Below are 17,578 nucleotides of genomic sequence, written 5' to 3'. Positions count from 1 at the left end.
TGTTGTGCACAAATGTATGTATATCCTTGTTTATGGAGTATTTCTTCTTTGCCAAAATTATCCATCCACCTGACAGGTGTTGCATATCAAGATGCTGATTAAACAGCATGAGCATTACACAGGTTCACCTTGTGCTGTGGACAATAAAAGGACACTCTAAAATGTGCAGTTTTATAACACAACACAATGCCACAGATGTCTCAAGTTTTGAGTGTGTATTGGTATACTGACAGCAGGAATGTCCACCAAAGCTGTTGCCAGAGAATTTATTGTTAATTTCTCTACCATAAACTGCCTCCAATGTCGTTTTAGAGAATTTGGCAGTACGTCCAACCGGCCTCACAACCACAGAACATGTGTATGGCGTCATATGGGCGAGCGGTTTTCTGATGTCAACGTTGTGAACAGAGTACCCCATGGTGGTGGTGGGGTTATGGCACTGTATGTGCAGGCATAACAAATGGACAACGGACACAACTGCATTTTATCGATGGGAATTTGAGGTATCTGTGACCAACAGATGCATATCTGTATTCCCAGTCATTTGAAATATATAGATTAGGGCATAATTTATTCATTTCAATTGACTGATTTCCTCATATGAACTGTAACTCAGTAAAATCTTTGAAATTGTTGCATGTTGCGTTTATATTTTTGTTCAGTATAGTTTATTTCTATTTACTTCTGTTGCCCAAAATGTAACTTACCTATTTATCTATCCTCTAAGTTACGTTTAGGTTCTATTGACATAGTCTGTCTTATCAAATCAAATTTATTTATATAGCCCTTCGTACATCAGCTGATATCTCAAAGTGCTGTACAGAAACCCAGCCTAAAACCTCAAACAGCGAGCAATGCAGGTGTAGAAGCACGGTGGCTAGGAAAAACTCCCTAGAAAGGCCAAAACCTAGGAAGAAACCTAGAGAGGAACCAGGCTATGTGGGGTGGCCAGTCCTCTTCTGGCTGTGCCGGGTGGAGATTATAACAGAACATGCCCAAGAGGTTCAAATGTTCATAAATGACCAGCATGGTCCAATAATAATAAGGCAGAACAGTTGAAATTGAAGCAGCAGCACGGCCAGGTGGACTGGGGACAGCAAGGAGTCATCATGTCAGGTAGTCCTGAGGCATGGTCCTAGGGCTCAGGTCCTCCGAGAGAGAGCAAGAAAGAGAGAAAGAGAGAATTAGAGAGAGCACACTTAAATTCCCACAGGACACCGAATAGGACAGGAGAAGTACTCCAGATATAACAAACTGACCCTAGCCCCCCGACACATAAACTACTGCAGCATAAATACTGGAGGCTGAGATTATCAATTTATTTCTCATTAGCTGAAGGAGATGATGCTTTATTTGATTGTATATTATGTGTATTATGGCACATGTAAATACAATTTATTTAGATCTTATGGGGGAAAAATTGCACTTATGAATTGAAAAAGGACATTGCTAATGACCGATATGTTGACAGACAGACAGAGACAGATAGACACAAAATGAAGGTGCCTCGTTGAATAAAACATGAGGGGGTGGTATACACTCAGAGGCCAGTTTATTAGGTTTGCCGTTCACAAAAATGGTTCACTCCTACAGACAGTGAGTCACATGGTCGTGGCTTGCTATATAAAGCAGGCAGACGGGCATTGAGGCATTCAGTTACTGTTTGATTGAACAAAAATAGTGACCTAAGCAACTTTGAGCATGATTTGATCGTCAGTGCCAGGCGCACCAGTTTCAGTATCTCAGAAACTGCCTTTTCACGCACAACAGTGTCTAGGGTTTACCGAGAATGTTGCGACAAACAAAAAAGATCCAGTCAGCAACAGTCCTGTGGGCAAAAACAGCTTTATGATGAGAGAGGTCAAAGGAGAATGAAAAGAATCTTGCAAGCTAACAGGCGGGGCATAAACAGGCAAATAATGGCACAGTATAACAGTGGTGTGTGTTCAATCTAATACTTACAACTCGTATTAAGTTAAGATATTATACTGAATGAAATTAACCAGACTCAGAGGTAAACTTCATGTCTTTACTCCATCACTATCTGTGTAATTTACATTCCTTTACTGACGTGGTGACGTCCTATCTCAGTATGTCATGTCAATACACGACATCCCTCCTTTACATGGATATGAACGTCAATGTCACCCTGACATACACAACAGCACTTATTCTTTATCTGTATAGCAACCTTTATCTTATCAATAAACAACTGAAATCTGTTCAATGTCTTATTATTTCTGTCTCCTAATGGACTTCCCTTTCTTTTGTGACAAAACATTTTTCACATTTTCTTTTTCACAACATAACTAAAATATTCGCATCAGGATAATTATTTAATGACAAAGTCTGTTAACTTCTGTGGCAGTTGAATTTGTCTGTGAGGCCTGACTGGCATGGGTGTCTGGTCTTTGTAGTGATCCCTCACAGATGGTCTCTGGTTTGGATTCTATGTACTGTCTCAGATTAGTTGTCCTTAGATTGTGGATCCGGCTCCTCAATTATATACCTCTTCACGAATGTTGTATTCCTTAAATACCTGGCTCCAGTTTGAGATTGAACAACCACATTGTTTCCCTCTTTATTGATCACCGTGTGTGGTATCTTGTTGAAAGTTGTTGTGAACTTGTCTGTTTTGTCCTGTTGTAGGAGAACCTGATCTCTGACGTCCACATCAGAGTGTTTGGCTCTGCGACGGTTGTCTGCATAGATTTTGGATTTTCCTTTCTGCTCGGCATCATACTCCCGTGTGTCCAGGTAACTCCGTGGTGTAGCTATATCTGGGAGCTTTCCCCTCATTTTCCTTTTGAAAAGGAGCTCAGCTGGGCTCCTGCCCGTGGTAGAGTGATCAATGGATCTATATACTGTCACGTACTTGCGTAGCTCCCGCTTTCAGTCCAGCCCCTCAGCTTGTGCAATGCGAATCCATTTCATGAGGGAAGCATTTTGCCACTCCACTTCACCATTGCCTGTGCCCATTTTTGCATTGTTTTTACCTGCTGTATCCTATTTTCCTGGCTGAAGTTCTGGAACTGCGATTATATGTACTGTGGGCCACAATCAGACCGGATTGTTAGTGGTAGACCATGACGACTGAAAATAGTCTCCAATCACCTTTTCTGTGGTAGTTGCATGATATTATATTCATAATATCTGCTGTAGTAGTCTACAACTACTAGTATTGAGTGTACTGTTGGTAGTGGACCCAATAGGTCAGTGGCAACGTCCTGCCACGGCCCATCAGGTAGCGCTGTGGGTCTCAGCGGTTTTGGCACATCTGGTCGTGGTACAATCTGACAACCATGGCATGACTTGAAGTGTCTCTTTGCAGCCTTGTCCATGCATGGCCACCATACCTTACTCCTGAGGTTCAATGCTCGCTGATTTTGCTTTCCGATGCACAACAGAGCAATACAATTCCACCTCTGGTCACTCTCACAGACTCCACAGCACACAATGCATTCTTCACCATTTTGTAAACATAGAACGAATTCCCAACATACATCTCCTTATCCCTAAACCCTACTCCCACTACAAACTGAGAAGTTGGAGCGTGAGCCTGCTTACTAAACTGCATTTCAACTGACACTTTGGCTATCTTACTCCGACGTTTAGCGACAGTCGTCCATCCAGAATTCTCATTCTCTTCACTCCTCTCACTGGTAGATGCATCAGACTCAATCTTGACATCTGCCATTTCCCATGCATTCCTACAACCATCAATAGTCTGGTTAGTGCTGATCACCCAATCCCATAGGCCCAACATGTCATCTTCCTATCATACATTTTGTGTGGGTGGGGTTTAAGGATCACAAGTGCTGGTCCGCTAATACCGCTAAAGTGAATTTTCTGCATTCATCCCAAAACCCTGTTCTTTCCTCATTCATTTTCCCTATAGGAACGGCTGAATGAACCTGAGGTAACTCATTTTTGGATGTTAGAAAAGTTTCAAATACCTTGCAATTGCGGCACCCGGACCATTTCCGAGGCAGACTGTTTCCGGGCGAGAGGTATTAGCTTCCGCTCATGAGGCGAAATGCTACAATTGTGGTGGCGAGCATGCGCCAGAATTCATGAAGTGCTCTGTTAGGGTGATGGAGACCGAGGTGGCAAGAATAAGGGCATGTCGCCTATCTGGAGGTGGTGAGAAGAGTGGAAGAAGGGAGTAACATTGAAGAAACAATGGTAGTTGGATTAGAGACATCACTAAATATTACTCGCCAACAGGATCCTGACATAAAAGGGTGGACTTTGTATTATTTATTGCATTGGTTATAAAGTGCACAGCGCAAACAACGATGAAATCGGAGAAAATAGGCATCATTGTTAGTGCAGCTGAAGGTTTTTTGGGACTCAGGGATTTTACAGCAGAGGCATTACAAGGAATCCCGTCGATGAATGTTGTGTCCATACAGGCACCTGGGAATGTGTAGGGATGTGATTTGGATTATCACTGAAGGAGTGGGGTGGGGATGTTTTGGATTTATTTGATTTTTGTATTGTATAAGATGTTTATTTTTATATTTCGTTCACCTCCCATAGAGTAGGTGGTAGCAGTACACCAATAGGTGTAGACTGCCATGAAACCTTAAAGAATAATAAAAAGCTAAAGAATGGGAAATGTAGCTGTTCAATGTAAAGGAAGGAAAATATGTGCCAAGTGTTGGAGGCGAACATGATTACGGTGAATGCGGGAGCAATGTGAAGGTTACGTGTTGTAAATGTGGGGGGTGGTATGGTGTGGTAGAAGTTAGTAGGGATTTTTTTTTTTTAAACATTTTTTTCATGGTAGTACAGAATTGGACAGATCCTGAGTGATCGTACAGATCATGAGTGATCGTAGGTGGCGGCATGCACTTAAACGATTGTTTGCGGACCGCCAAGCTATTACAGAAGAAGAATCTGCTGCTGCTGCTGCTTCTGCTCATTATTTTGTAGGGAGGTAAAGAAGCACATCAAGACGAAGCTGCTTTATGAGTGGGATGCACTGTTGAGCGCCACATCCCAAGGGGTTTGTGCTGATTGTATGGAGATTGTGACAGCCTGTTAAATGGCGTACCTTGAGAAGGCAAGAACAAGATGTATGTCAGGAGAAGTGCAGTATTATCATGTATGAGCTTTTGTACCAAATACATTACGTTGTTACAGGTGTCAAGCTTATGGGGATGTGGCAGCAGTGTGTAGGAGGGACGTTCCTAGGTGTGAGAAGTGTGCAGAAGGGCATGAGACAAAGGAATGTGTAGCATTGGGGAAAGTAGTGGAATGTGTTAATTGTAAGGGTGCCCATGGGGCTGGGGTTCAGAAATGTCCCGTGCGAGAGAGACAGGTTGAGGTTTCCAGGGTCAGAGTAGAGCAGAAGTTGTCATATGCTGAGGCAGTGAAGACAGTAGAGGAAGATGGGTCAAGGGGGAGGGATCCTGAGAGGAGTGGTGTGAGTAGTAGATCTGTACCAGTACAGAGGGATAGGCCATCAAGTGAATGTGTTTCAGTAAGATTGGATTTTTAGCATTTATAGTTATGGTTATCAATTGTACTGCAGTGATGGAATGTAAGTCACAGAACATTTAAGTTGTGATGGTAGTTGCAGAGAGGTATTTGGGTGTACGAGATTTGACATCAAGAGTTACAGGGTGTGTGTTAAGTGGTGATGTCCCATCCTTTCCTTGGGGCTGCAGGTAGGCTAGTGGTTAGAGTGTTGGGCCAACACACTTTTCATGGCATGGAAAAGTTGCTTGATCAAATCCCTGAACTGACAAGGTAAAAATATGTTGTTCTACCCCTGAACAAGGCAGTTAACCCACTGTTCCTAGGCTGTAATTGTAAAAAATAATTTATTCCTAACCGACTTGCCTGATTAAATTGAAAACAAATTAAATTTAAATTCAGGATGATGAGGTAGGAATACATGCATTTAATTAGTGCAGTAGGGTGGTGTAAATTGTATTTGATATAATTTTGAAATTTGTGAGCGTAGTGTTAGAGGGTATGGTATTTATTTGTTACATTTTATCTATCAAGCGAAGTGTAGATTAGGGAGTTGTACTCCAGTCTAGTAGGTGGCGGTAATGCAACAAATTGGATGCCTCATAGAAACCTCATAGAAGAAGAAGAACGTAATTTTGTAACACAGGTTCGGGATTCAACACCAAGGTACGAAGACCACTTTTGCAACAAAAACATTGGGGATTTTGTTGTTTTCATAGCTACATTAATATATCATGCAAAACGTAACAAAAATAATACGATTATTATGAGACTTGGAGCAGTTTTATGCATCAGAAGTCGATTGTCGTAGCCTGTTTAGCATGCTAGCTAGCTACTGTAACGTTAGCTATCACAAAGTGGAGGTCATGGTGGGACGTTTGCAGGTCCTGGTACTGCTGTGCCAGGGGAAATGTGTTTGGCTTTTAGCTAGATATTTGACGATGTCTCCTTACACACCTTTGAACATTTGGCCTGTGAAATGTTACAATTTCAGTGCTATGCATCCTTATCTAACTAACACATCTGATTAGCTAGCTAAGTTAATGTATTGAGTTGACAATGACAACAGTATTCTTTGTTCAGTGGCGACGAAAAGAGTTGCCTGACATAAGCAATCGGTATGCTTCCTTGGCATGGATTTTATGATGGACATTGATGCTATTCATGTAACGGCGCCTAATGTTTTTGTGTTGTATTTGGGTCGTGTCACATTGCCATTGGGTTTTGTAATGTTGTTGCTTGAGCTTTTGTAATGGGGATGGAACTGAAGCCTGCCCTGGATGTTGACCAATGAATATAATTGTATTGTGGCTACATTTGAAATGATTTGAACTATCGACTTGACTGCTTCCTGTCCTGCAACCAGGTATCAGGATGCTGTCCCTGTCCCGGTTGGCTTTGGTCTGTGCTGCGGCTCGGGGCCCAGTTGCTGTCTGTCAAGGCAGAGTGACGTCCATCACACGATTTAACAGCACAACTGTTGAGGTATCCTTCCACAAGCTGTGTAAAGTGCAAATTTGACAGTTCCAGACTATTGGTAGCAAATATTCTGTATTGTGTTTAGACTATCAGGCCTAATGTTTTGCAATCTCTTTAGGCACCACCAAAGAAGACAACATTTGGACCCCTGGCTGACCAGGATAGAATTTTCACCAACCTGTATGGCCGACATGACTGGAGGTACCATTACAAACTGTTCTCTATACACAATTAACACTCTACACAATGTCAGAAATGCTGGCCTTTGGCGTATGAGAGCTTGGACCATAATTTTTCATCTGTACAATTATATAACATTCATGCATATTACTTAATCAATCAATCGTATAGTATTCTTAGGAATTAGGTGTCATATTATTTCTCTCTCCCGATGTCGCTCCAGGCTAAAGGGAGCTCAAAGTCGTGGTGACTGGTACAAGACCAAGGAGATCCTGCTGAAGGGAGTGGACTGGATCCTCAACGAGATCAAAGTTTCAGGGCTGCGGGGGAGAGGTGGAGCAGGGTTCCCCACCGGCATGAAGTGGGGCTTCATGAACAAGCCCAGTGATGGCAGGTCAGTGGTACTGCCTATGTTGCTCATGTGATGCTCCGTTGTGATGTTTCCCCTAGGTACTGATCTAGGATCAGCTTTCCCTCCCCCAATACTAATCTTAACCATTAGTGGGGAGAATGCTAAGCTTACCCAAAATCAGAATCCAGGTGCAACTTTACCCTACACCCCCATTTGACACTGCCAACTTTGACCTGAGAAAGGAATCTAAAACTCCTATCCCCCCTTCATCTGATCCTTAGACCAAAGTACCTGGTGGTGAATGCTGATGAAGGAGAGCCTGGCACCTGTAAGGACAGGGAGATCATGCGTAACGACCCCCACAAGCTGGTGGAGGGCTGCCTGGTGGCCGGGAGGGCCATGGGAGCCCGCGCTGCCTACATTTACATCAGGGGAGAGTTCTACAATGAGTCCTCCAACCTGCAGGTGAGAGCGTGGACTGCATGAAAAGGGAAAACAAATTCATAACTACAATGGTTTACAGGTTGATCTCTAAACAGTTATGCTTACTCTTCTTAGATGTGGCACACTTTTTCACCTTTTCCAATGTTCCTAGTACGTTCAACACATATATGGTTCCTTTTAAGGTAATTGATTTAGATTTTGAATGATGTCTTCTTTGATCTTGGCCATCTCCACCCGGCACAGCCAGAAGAGGACTGGCCTCTCTCGGTTTCTTCCTAGGTTCTGGCCTTTCTAGGGAGTTTTTCCTAGCCACCATGTTTCTACACCTGCATTGCTTGCTGTTTGGGTTTTAGGCTGGGTTTCTGTACAGCACTTTGAGATATCAGCTGATGTAAGAAGGGCTTTATAAATAAATTTGATTTGATCCTGGTTTTGACCTCAGGTGGCCATCAACGAGGCCTATGCAGCTGGTCTGATTGGGAAGAACTCCTGCGGCTCTGGCTACGACTTTGACGTGTTTGTGATGCGTGGGGCTGGTGCCTACATCTGTGGAGAGGAGACGGCACTCATCGAGTCCCTTGAGGGCAAGCAGGGGAAGCCCCGCCTGAAGCCCCCATTCCCTGCTGACGTTGGTGAGTTTCTGAGGTGGAGAGGAAGATGGAGTCCCCCCATGATGTAGTAATACCAGAATATGGAACTAATCATGGCATGGCAATGATATCTTTTTGATGATAATAGGTCAATTTAGAGGTTCAACAGAACACCCTCTGCATCAATAACATCCAAATATCCTTTAATTTTTCTCTTAAAAGTTTAGTTCTAAACTGGTTGACCATTTTGTTCCCTCCAAGGTGTGTTTGGTTGCCCAACAACTGTCGCCAACGTTGAAACGGTAGCCGTGGCGCCCACTATTTGTCGCCGTGGTGGCACGTGGTTCCTAGGCTTTGGCAGAGAGAGGAATTCAGGCACAAAGCTCTTCAACATCTCAGGTCATGTCAACACCCCCTGCACAGTGGAGGAGGAGATGTCTATTCCTCTCAAGGACCTCATCGAGAGACACGCAGGTACGTCCTTACCGTACACCACGCGAGCATTTAAAACTGAGCTGCATCTCTCTTCCCAATTTATAATAACCACCTCACCATTGTTGCTACAGTTAGCAAACATGTCAGTTCAAAGATATCCATTATATGTACTGTATGTTGTCTTAAATTAGTAATAAAGCAATCCAGAGGATTTTAACATTATCAGGTGGTTTTGTATCAAAGCCCTCAATCAGGTTTCCTAGTAAACACTAATGCCACAACAGACCTTTCTCAGTATTAAGGTATAGTATATATATCGTACTTGCTCATTAACACACGTGCAGCCTCAATTCAACTGACCAAAGTGAATGTCTCTCTCTCTCCCAGGTGGTGTGCGCGGTGGCTGGGACAATCTGTTGTGTGTGATCCCTGGAGGCTCTTCCACACCCCTCATCCCCCGTTCAGTGTGTGACACCGTGCTGATGGACTTTGACGGCCTGGTCCAGGCTCAGACTGGCCTTGGCACTGCCGCTCTCATCGTCATGGACAAATCTGTAAACTCTCATCCACACTGTATGGGCTGGTTTCCCAGACAGTGATCAAGCCTAGTCCTGGAATAAGAAACACTTTCAAAAGAAAATCTCCATTGAAAAGGATATTTTGGACAGGTCTAGGGTTAATCTGTGTCTGGGAAACCGGCCCTGTATGTATAAGTATCAGTATAACAATGATGAGAAAGTGATTCTTACATATAGGGTAATTGAAATTAGATCTGACACATTGAGATATGTTGTTGAGAGATGTACTCTCATTGCAGACTGACGTCATCAGAGCCATCGCCCGCTTGATTGAGTTCTACAAACATGAGAGCTGTGGCCAGTGCACCCCCTGCAGAGAGGGTAAGGAAAGCTACTTACTTAACTATTTTGATCCATACGTTGTGCCTTTTAAAGACTGCTACAAGTATGTTTGTCTCTCTTTCTACCCTATTCCCATATTTATCTTACTTATTTTCTCCATCTCTCTTTCCCTCTGTGAAGGAGTGGACTGGATGAACAAGATGATGTGGCGCTTTGTGAAGGGTGATGCGCGGGCGGCTGAGATCGACATGATCTGGGAAATCAGCAAGCAGATTGAGGGGCACACCATCTGTGCCCTGGGTGATGGAGCTGCGTGGCCCGTACAGGTAAAAATACATGAGATACTGTATACAAAGTGCATTCAGAAAATATTCAGACCCCTTTTTTCACGTTGTCATGTTACAGCCTTATTCTAAAATGAATTAAATAGTCCCTCCCCCCTCCCCTCAATCTACACACAATACCCCATAATGAAAGCAATAACAGGTTTTGAAATTTTTGCAAATGTATAAAAAAAAAAAAACTGAAATCACATTTACAGAAGTATTCAGACCCTTTACTCAGTACTTTGTTGAAGCACCTTTGGCAGCGATTACAGACTCAAGTCTTCTTGGGTATGACACTACAAGCTTGGCACACCTGTATTTGGGGAGTTTCTCCTATTCTCTGCAGATCCTCTCAAGCTCTGTAAGGTTGGATGGGGAGCATTGCTGCACAGCTATTTTCAGGTCTCTCCAGAGATGTTCGATCGGGTTCAAGTCCTGGCTGTGGCTGGGCCACTCAAGGACATTCAGAGACGTGTCCCGAAGCCACTACTGTGTTATCTGGGCTAGAGATCGACTGATTTATGATTTTTCAACGCTGATACCGATTATTGGAGGACCAAAAAAAGCTGATACCGATTAATTGGATGATATTGTTTTATTTATTTGTAATCATGACAATTACAACAATACTGAATGAACACTTATTTTAACTTAATATAATACATCAATAATATCAATTTAGCCTCAAATAAATAATGAAACATGTTCAATGTGGTTGAAATAATGCAAAAACAAAGTCTCCAAGTCTCAGAGCGAGTGACGTTTGAAACGCTATTAGCGCGCACCCCGCTAACTAGCTAGCCATTTCACATCGGTTACACCAGAATAAATGTTTTGTTTCCGGATACGACCATATTAATGATCAAAGGCTCGTATTTCTGTGTGTTATTATGTTATAATTAAGTCTATGATTTGATAGAGCAGTCTGACTGAGCGGTGGTAGGCAGCAGCAGGCTCGTAAGCATTCATTCAAACAGCATTTTTGTGCGTTTGCCAGCAGCTCTTCGCAATTCTTCAAACATTGCGCTGTTTATGACTTCAAGCCTATCAACTCCCGAGATTATTGCAAAGAGCTGCTGGCAAACGCACAAAAGTGCTGTTTGAATGAATGCTTACGAGCCTGCTGCTGCCTACCACCGCTCAGTCAGACTGCTCTATCAAATCAGACTTAATTATAACATCAATAACACACAGAAGTACGAGCCTTTGGTCATTGATATGGTCGTATCCGGAAACTATCATTTCTAAAACAAAACGTTTATTATTTCAGTGAAATGCCTGATTCACATTATAGTGCCAAACTAAACTATACTGGGCTGGCCTGGTTACACAATAATGCCTCATAATGAAAATATCCAAGCCAGCACAGTATGGTTCGGGTCAGTCCTATAGAATGAGCAATTATTGTGTATTGGTGGTACGTAATACAGGGTTCTATGGACTGCCTGCATCTGTCCATAGAGACTGCTATTTAAACAGATTGTATTTGATTTGGTAATAGTGTAGTTGGCTGACTTGCCCTTTTCTTAACTCACTGCCTCATTCTCTTCTTTCTCTCTATAGGGATTAATCAGACACTTCAGGCCTATCATGGAGACCCGAATTGCAGAGTTCCAGCAGAAGGACCAAGCCAGAGCTTAAATCACTCCTTCGTTTCCTTCCTCTACCCTTCATTCACAAATTATTTAAATAGAAATGCATTGCCTCATTCATTGTGAATAATTGCCTTTCCGTTTTTGCCTTTGTCTGAAGTCGCCAATAAAGCTGTATGTAACTAAAATAGTTAAACAATTTAACAGTTGTGCTGTATATGTATTGTTCATTTAAGACTTACAAAATTCAATCTTGGAATTGGTATTTGTTTCTTCATTTTGATGAATCTGTGTTCGTCTCTCCTGTCGTTTAACAGAAGGAACATTGTTGAGGAGCATGGTACATGCAATTGCAGCTGTTGATGATACAAATGAACTACTGTATGAATATCAGTATCCTGCAATTGCCTTATGAGGTTATTTAAATTTCTCACAGCAGAAATAGATGAATCCAGTCCACCATGTCAGAGTGAAACAGACCAAGAACAGTCTGGCATGTGATCTGACTGAATTAGGACCCACCCCCAATTAAAAAAAAAAAAAATGTTATATAATTTTTGATTGGGCTCTTCAGACAGTATATGAACATTTCATAAGCAATAAAAAATATTACAGAAAATGTGTTTTAAAAATGCAACATGTTCTCTCAGCCTCATGGCAAATGTGTAAAATAGCATGAGTTCAGCTATAAAACTGCAAATGTTTCTCTGCCCCGTTGACTTTGCTGGCCCCGCGAAACGGAGGTACGACACTGTTAGGACCGCATGGTCTATTAAGCACTTACAATGCCACAGTATGATTCATAATACCCATAAAACCTAGCGGTCAAACAGGAAAATGGTTACAATAGTTTTTTTTTCACCATTAAATTTTAGAAACACTTAAAATAAGGGTTGTGTTTTCTGTAGGCTTGCCCTAACGTGACCTTTTGATAATCGTGTAAATCTCTCGGGCAAGGTGACATAAATATATTCGGCTTTCCTCTGATTCGAAAATGCTGTTTAGCAGTAGAAGTAGACATCGTGCAAGACTACAAATCCCTGCATACTCCGGCAGTCGTTACTAGCTACCTTGATCCAAAACGAAAGATATATTGAACATTTTAATTTACTGTTCCATATTAACTAATGTCTTATTTGTCTATTTAGTCTTGTACAGAATACTTTCCTAGTAGCAGTCAGATATTTATAGTGTGCCATGAATACTAGGCTAAGTCTTTTTTGCAAAGAAGCTATATTGCTAGCTACCTACAGTACCAGTCAAAGGTTTGGACAGATCTACTCCTTCCAGGGTTTTTCTTTGTTTACTATTTTCTACAGTGTGGAATAATAGTGAAGACATCGAAACTATGAAATAACACATATGACATGTTGTAACCAAAAAAGTCTTGAATCAAAATATATTTGAGATTCTTCAAAGTAGCCACCCTTTGCCTTGATGACAGCTTTGCACACTCTTGGCATTCTCTTAACCAGCTTCATTTCAACAGGTTTGTCTTGTTAAAAGTTAATTTGTGGAATTTCTTTCCTTAATGCGTTTGAGCCAATCAGTTGTTTTGTGACAAGTGGTATACAGAAGATGGCTCTATTTGGTAAAATAACAAGTCCATATTATGGCAAGAACAGCTCAAATAAGCAAAGAGAATTGACAGTCCATCATTACTTTAAGACATGAAGGTCAGTCAATGCGGAAAATTTCAAGAACTTTTAAAGTTTCTTCAAGTGCAGCTGCAAAAACCAAGCGTCCTCTTATGAGGACCGCCACAGGAAAGGAAGACCCAGAGTTACCTCTGCTGCAAAGGATAATATTTTTTGCAGGAATCTCCTTGTGAATGATTTTGCCGAAGATTCTATCTCTGCTGGGCTGGGCAACCTGCTTTTGCGATCTCGGATTGCAGCCCAAATAAATGCTTCAAAGAGATCAAGTAACAGACATCTCAACATCAACTGTTCAGAGGAGATAGTGAATCAGTCCTTCGTGGTCGAATTGCTGTGAAGAAATCATTACTAAAGGACACCAATAAGAAGAAAATACTTGCTTGGGCCAAGAAACATGAGCAATGCACATTGGACCGGTGGAAATCAAATCAAATTGTATTGGTCACAGCAGATGTTATTGCGAGTGTAGAGAAATGCTTATGCTTCTAGAGCTGACAGTGCAGCAGTATCTAAGAGATAATATCTAACAATTCCACAACAAAACCAAATACACACAATCTAGTAAAGAAAAGGGATAAGAATAAGTATAAAATATATGGATGAGCAGTGACAGAACGGCAAGATGTAATAGATAGTGAAGGATACAGTATATACATATGAGATAAGTAATGCGAGATATGTAAAAAAAAAAAATAAGTGGCATTATTAAAGTTACTAGTATTCCATTTATTTAAGTGGCCAATGATATCAAGTCTGTGTAGGTAGGTTAGGCCTCTCTGTGCTAGTGGTGGCTGTTTAACAATCTGGTGGCCTTGAGATTGAAGCTGTTTTTCAATCTCTGTCCCAGCCTTGATGCACCTGTACTGACTTCACCTTCTGGATGGAAACTGGGTGAACAGGTAGTGGCTCAGGTGGTTATTGTCCTTGATGATCTTTTTTGCCTTCCTGTGACATTGGGTGTTGTAGGTGTCCTGGAGAGCAGGTAGTTTGCCCCCAGCGATGCGTTGTGCAGACCACACCACCCTCTGGAGAGCCCTGCGGTTGTGGGCGGACAGGATGCTCTCAATTGTGTAAAAGGTAGTGAAGGTTTTTGGTGGCAAGCCACGTTTTTCCGCCTCCTGAGGTTGAAGAGGTGCTGTTGTGCCTTCTTCCCCACACTGTCTGTGTGTGTGGACCATTTCAGTTTGTCAATGATACAGTGCCTTGCGAAAGTATTCGGCCCCCTTGAACTTTGCGACCTTTTCCACATTTCAGGCTTCAAACATAAAGATATAAAACTGTATTTTTTTGTGAAGAATCAACAACAAGTGGGACACAATCATGAAAGGGAACGACATTTATTGGATATTTCAAACTTTTTTAACAAATCAAAAACTGAAAAATTGGGCGTGCAAAATTATTCAGCCCCTTTACCTTCAGTGCAGCAAACTCTCTCCAGAAGTTCAGTGAGGATCTCTGAATGATCCAATGTTGACCTAAATGACTAATGATGATAAATACAATCCACCTGTGTGTAATCAAGTCTCCGTATAAATGCACCTGCACTGTGATAGTCTCAGAGGTCCGTTAAAAGCGCAGAGAGCATCATGAAGAACAAGGAACACTCCAGGCAGGTCCGAGATACTGTTGTGAAGAAGTTTAAAGCCGGATTTGGATACAAAAAGATTTCCCAAGCTTTAAACATCCCAAGGAGCACTGTGCAAGCGATAATATTGAAACGGAAGGAGTATCAGACCACTGCAAATCTACCAAGACCTGGCCGTCCCTCTAAACTTTCAGCTCATACAAGGAGAAGACTGATCAGAGATGCAGCCAAGAGGCCCATGATCACTCTGGATGAACTGCAGAGATCTACAGCTGAGGTGGGAGACTCTGTCCATAGGACAACAATCAGTCGTATATTGCACAAATCTGGCCTTTATGGAAGAGTGGCAAGAAGAAAGCCATTTCTTAAAGATATCCATAAAAAGTGTCGTTTAAAGTTTGCCACAAGCCACCTGGGAGACACACCAAACATGTGGAAGAATGTTCTCTGGTCAGATGAAACCAAAATTGAACTTTTTGGCAACAATGCAAAACGTTATGTTTAGCGTAAAAGCAACACAGCTGAACACACCATCCCCACTGTCAAACATGGTGGTGGCAGCATCATGGTTTGGGCCTACTTTTCTTCAGCAGGGACAGGGAAGATGGTTAAAATTGATGGGAAGATGGATGGAATAATAATTTTGCACGCCCAATTTTTCAGTTTTTGATTTGTTAACCTGTTAGATCTCTAGGGGCGCTATTTCATTTTTGGATAAAAAACGTTCCCGTTTTAAGCGCGATATTTTGTCACGAAAAGATGCAGTTTTGGAAAGAAAACACTGAAGTTTCAGAATCTGCAAAGATTTTGTCTGTAAGTGCCCCAGAACTCATTCTACAGGCGAAACCAAGATGATGCATCAACCAGGAATTAGCAGAATTTCTGAAGCTCTGTTTTCCATTGTCTCCTTATATGGCTGTGATTGCGCACTTTCTGTCGTTCGCCCAAGGTCTTAGCAGCATTGTGACGTATTTGTAGGCATATCATTGGAAGATTGACCATAAGAGACTACATTTTCCAAGTGTCCGCCTGGTGTCCTGCGTGGAATTCGGTGCGCAATTGCCAGCTGCTTGTACTTTACCATTTGATTCAGGGGAGAAACCATGTGTCCAAGAACGATGTATCAATGAAGAGATATGTGAAAAACACCTTGATGATTGATTCTAAACAACGTTTGCCATGTTTTCAGTCGATATTTTGGAGTTAATTTGGAAAAAAGTTCGCGTTTTGAGGACTGAATTTTCGGGGTTTTTTTGGTAGCCAAATGTGATGTATAAAACGGAGCTATTTCTAATACACAAAGAATCTTTTTGGAAAAACTGAGCATCTGCTATCTAACTGAGAGTATCCTCATTGAAAACATCAGAAGTTCTTCAAAGGTAAATGATTTTATTTGAAGGCTTTTATGTTTTTGTTGAAATGTTGCGTGCTGGATGCTAACGCTAATGCTAACGCTAAATGCTTTGCTAGCTAGCTACTTTTACACAAATTATTGTTTTCCTATGGTTGAGAAGCATATTTTGAAAATCTGAGATGACAGTGTTGTTTACAAAAGGCTAAGCTTGCGAGATGGCATATTTATTTCATTTCATTTGCGATTTTCATGAATAGTTAACGTTGCGTTATGGTAATGAGCTTGAGGCTGTAGTCACGATACCGGATCCGGGTTTGGGAGATCAGAGAGGTTAAAAAAGTTTGAAATATCCAATAAATGTCGTTCCCTTTCATGATTGTGTCCCACTTGTTGTTGATTCTTCACAAAAAAATACAGTTTTATATCTTTATGTTTGAAGCCTGAAATGTGGCAAAAGGTCGCAAAGTTCAAGGGGGCCGAATACTTTCGCAAGGCACTGTATGTACACTGAGGAACTTAAAACTTTCCACCTTCTCCACTGCTGTCCCATCGATGTGGATAGGGGGGTGCTGCCTTTGCTGTTTCCTGAAGTCCACGATCATCTCTTTTGTTTTGCTGACATTGAGTGAGAGTTTTTTTCCTGACACCACACTCCGAAGGCCCTCACCTCCTCCCTGTAGGCTGTCTCGTCGTCGTTGGTAATCAAGCCTACCACTGTAGTGTCGTCTGCAACCTTGATGATTGAGTTGGAAGGCGTGCATGGCCACAAACTCGTGGGTGAACAGGGAGTACAGGAGGGGGCTGAGAATGCACCCTTGCGTTGAGGATCAGGGTAGTGGAGATGTCGTTCACCACCTGGGGGCAGCCCATCAGGAAGTCCATAACCCCGAGGCCTCGAGCTTAATGATGAGCTTGGAGGGTACTATGGTGTTGAATGCTGAGCTATAGTCCATTAGCAGCATTCTAATGTAGGTATTCCTCTTGTCCAGATGGGTTAGGGCAGCGTGCAGTGTGATGGCGATTGCATCGTCTGTGGACCTATTGGGTCAGTAAGCAAATTGAAGTGGGTCTAGGGTGACAGGTAGGGTGTAGGTGATATGATCCTTGACTAGTCTCTCAAAGTACTTCATGATGACAGAAGTGAGTAATATAGTTCAGTTGCCTTAGCTTTCTTGGGAACAGGAACAATGGTGGCAGGCTTTAAAAAATATATATATTTCACTTTTATTTAACCAGGTA

General features: G+C 42.1%; 1 protein-coding gene across 1 annotated transcript; it reads left to right on the top strand.

The window, feature by feature from the left end:
* The first annotated feature begins 6,077 nt into the window (after positions 1 to 6,077).
* On the top strand, positions 6,078 to 11,946 carry LOC139373294 (NADH dehydrogenase [ubiquinone] flavoprotein 1, mitochondrial-like). The gene is made up of 11 exons (XM_071113647.1): positions 6,078 to 6,150; positions 6,851 to 6,969; positions 7,082 to 7,164; positions 7,367 to 7,537; positions 7,777 to 7,960; positions 8,382 to 8,571; positions 8,791 to 9,003; positions 9,352 to 9,518; positions 9,782 to 9,863; positions 10,005 to 10,150; positions 11,714 to 11,946. Exons 2-11 carry the CDS (start codon positions 6,859 to 6,861, stop codon positions 11,789 to 11,791), a joined length of 1,425 nt encoding a protein of 474 aa, XP_070969748.1. The 5' UTR covers positions 6,078 to 6,150; positions 6,851 to 6,858; the 3' UTR covers positions 11,792 to 11,946.
* The last annotated feature ends 5,632 nt before the right edge of the window (positions 11,947 to 17,578 follow it).

The sequence above is a fragment of the Oncorhynchus clarkii genome, chromosome 18 (genome assembly GCF_045791955.1).
Source record: "Oncorhynchus clarkii lewisi isolate Uvic-CL-2024 chromosome 18, UVic_Ocla_1.0, whole genome shotgun sequence".
Classification (NCBI taxonomy): domain Eukaryota; kingdom Metazoa; phylum Chordata; class Actinopteri; order Salmoniformes; family Salmonidae; genus Oncorhynchus; species Oncorhynchus clarkii.
This window is presented reverse-complemented; position numbering and strand designations above follow the sequence as displayed.

What these genes read in the sequence shown, in the direction of transcription:
- LOC139373294 (XM_071113647.1), top strand. Translation starts at nt 6,859, where the DNA reads ATGCTGTCCCTGTCCCGGTTGGCTTTGGTCTGTGCTGCGGCTCGGGGC. An exon ending in TATGGCCGACATGACTGGAG is followed by an intron (nt 7,165 to 7,366) that starts GTACCATTACAA and finishes ATGTCGCTCCAG; the next exon opens with GCTAAAGGGAGCTCAAAGTC. An exon ending in ATGAGTCCTCCAACCTGCAG is followed by an intron (nt 7,961 to 8,381) that starts GTGAGAGCGTGG and finishes TTTTGACCTCAG; the next exon opens with GTGGCCATCAACGAGGCCTA.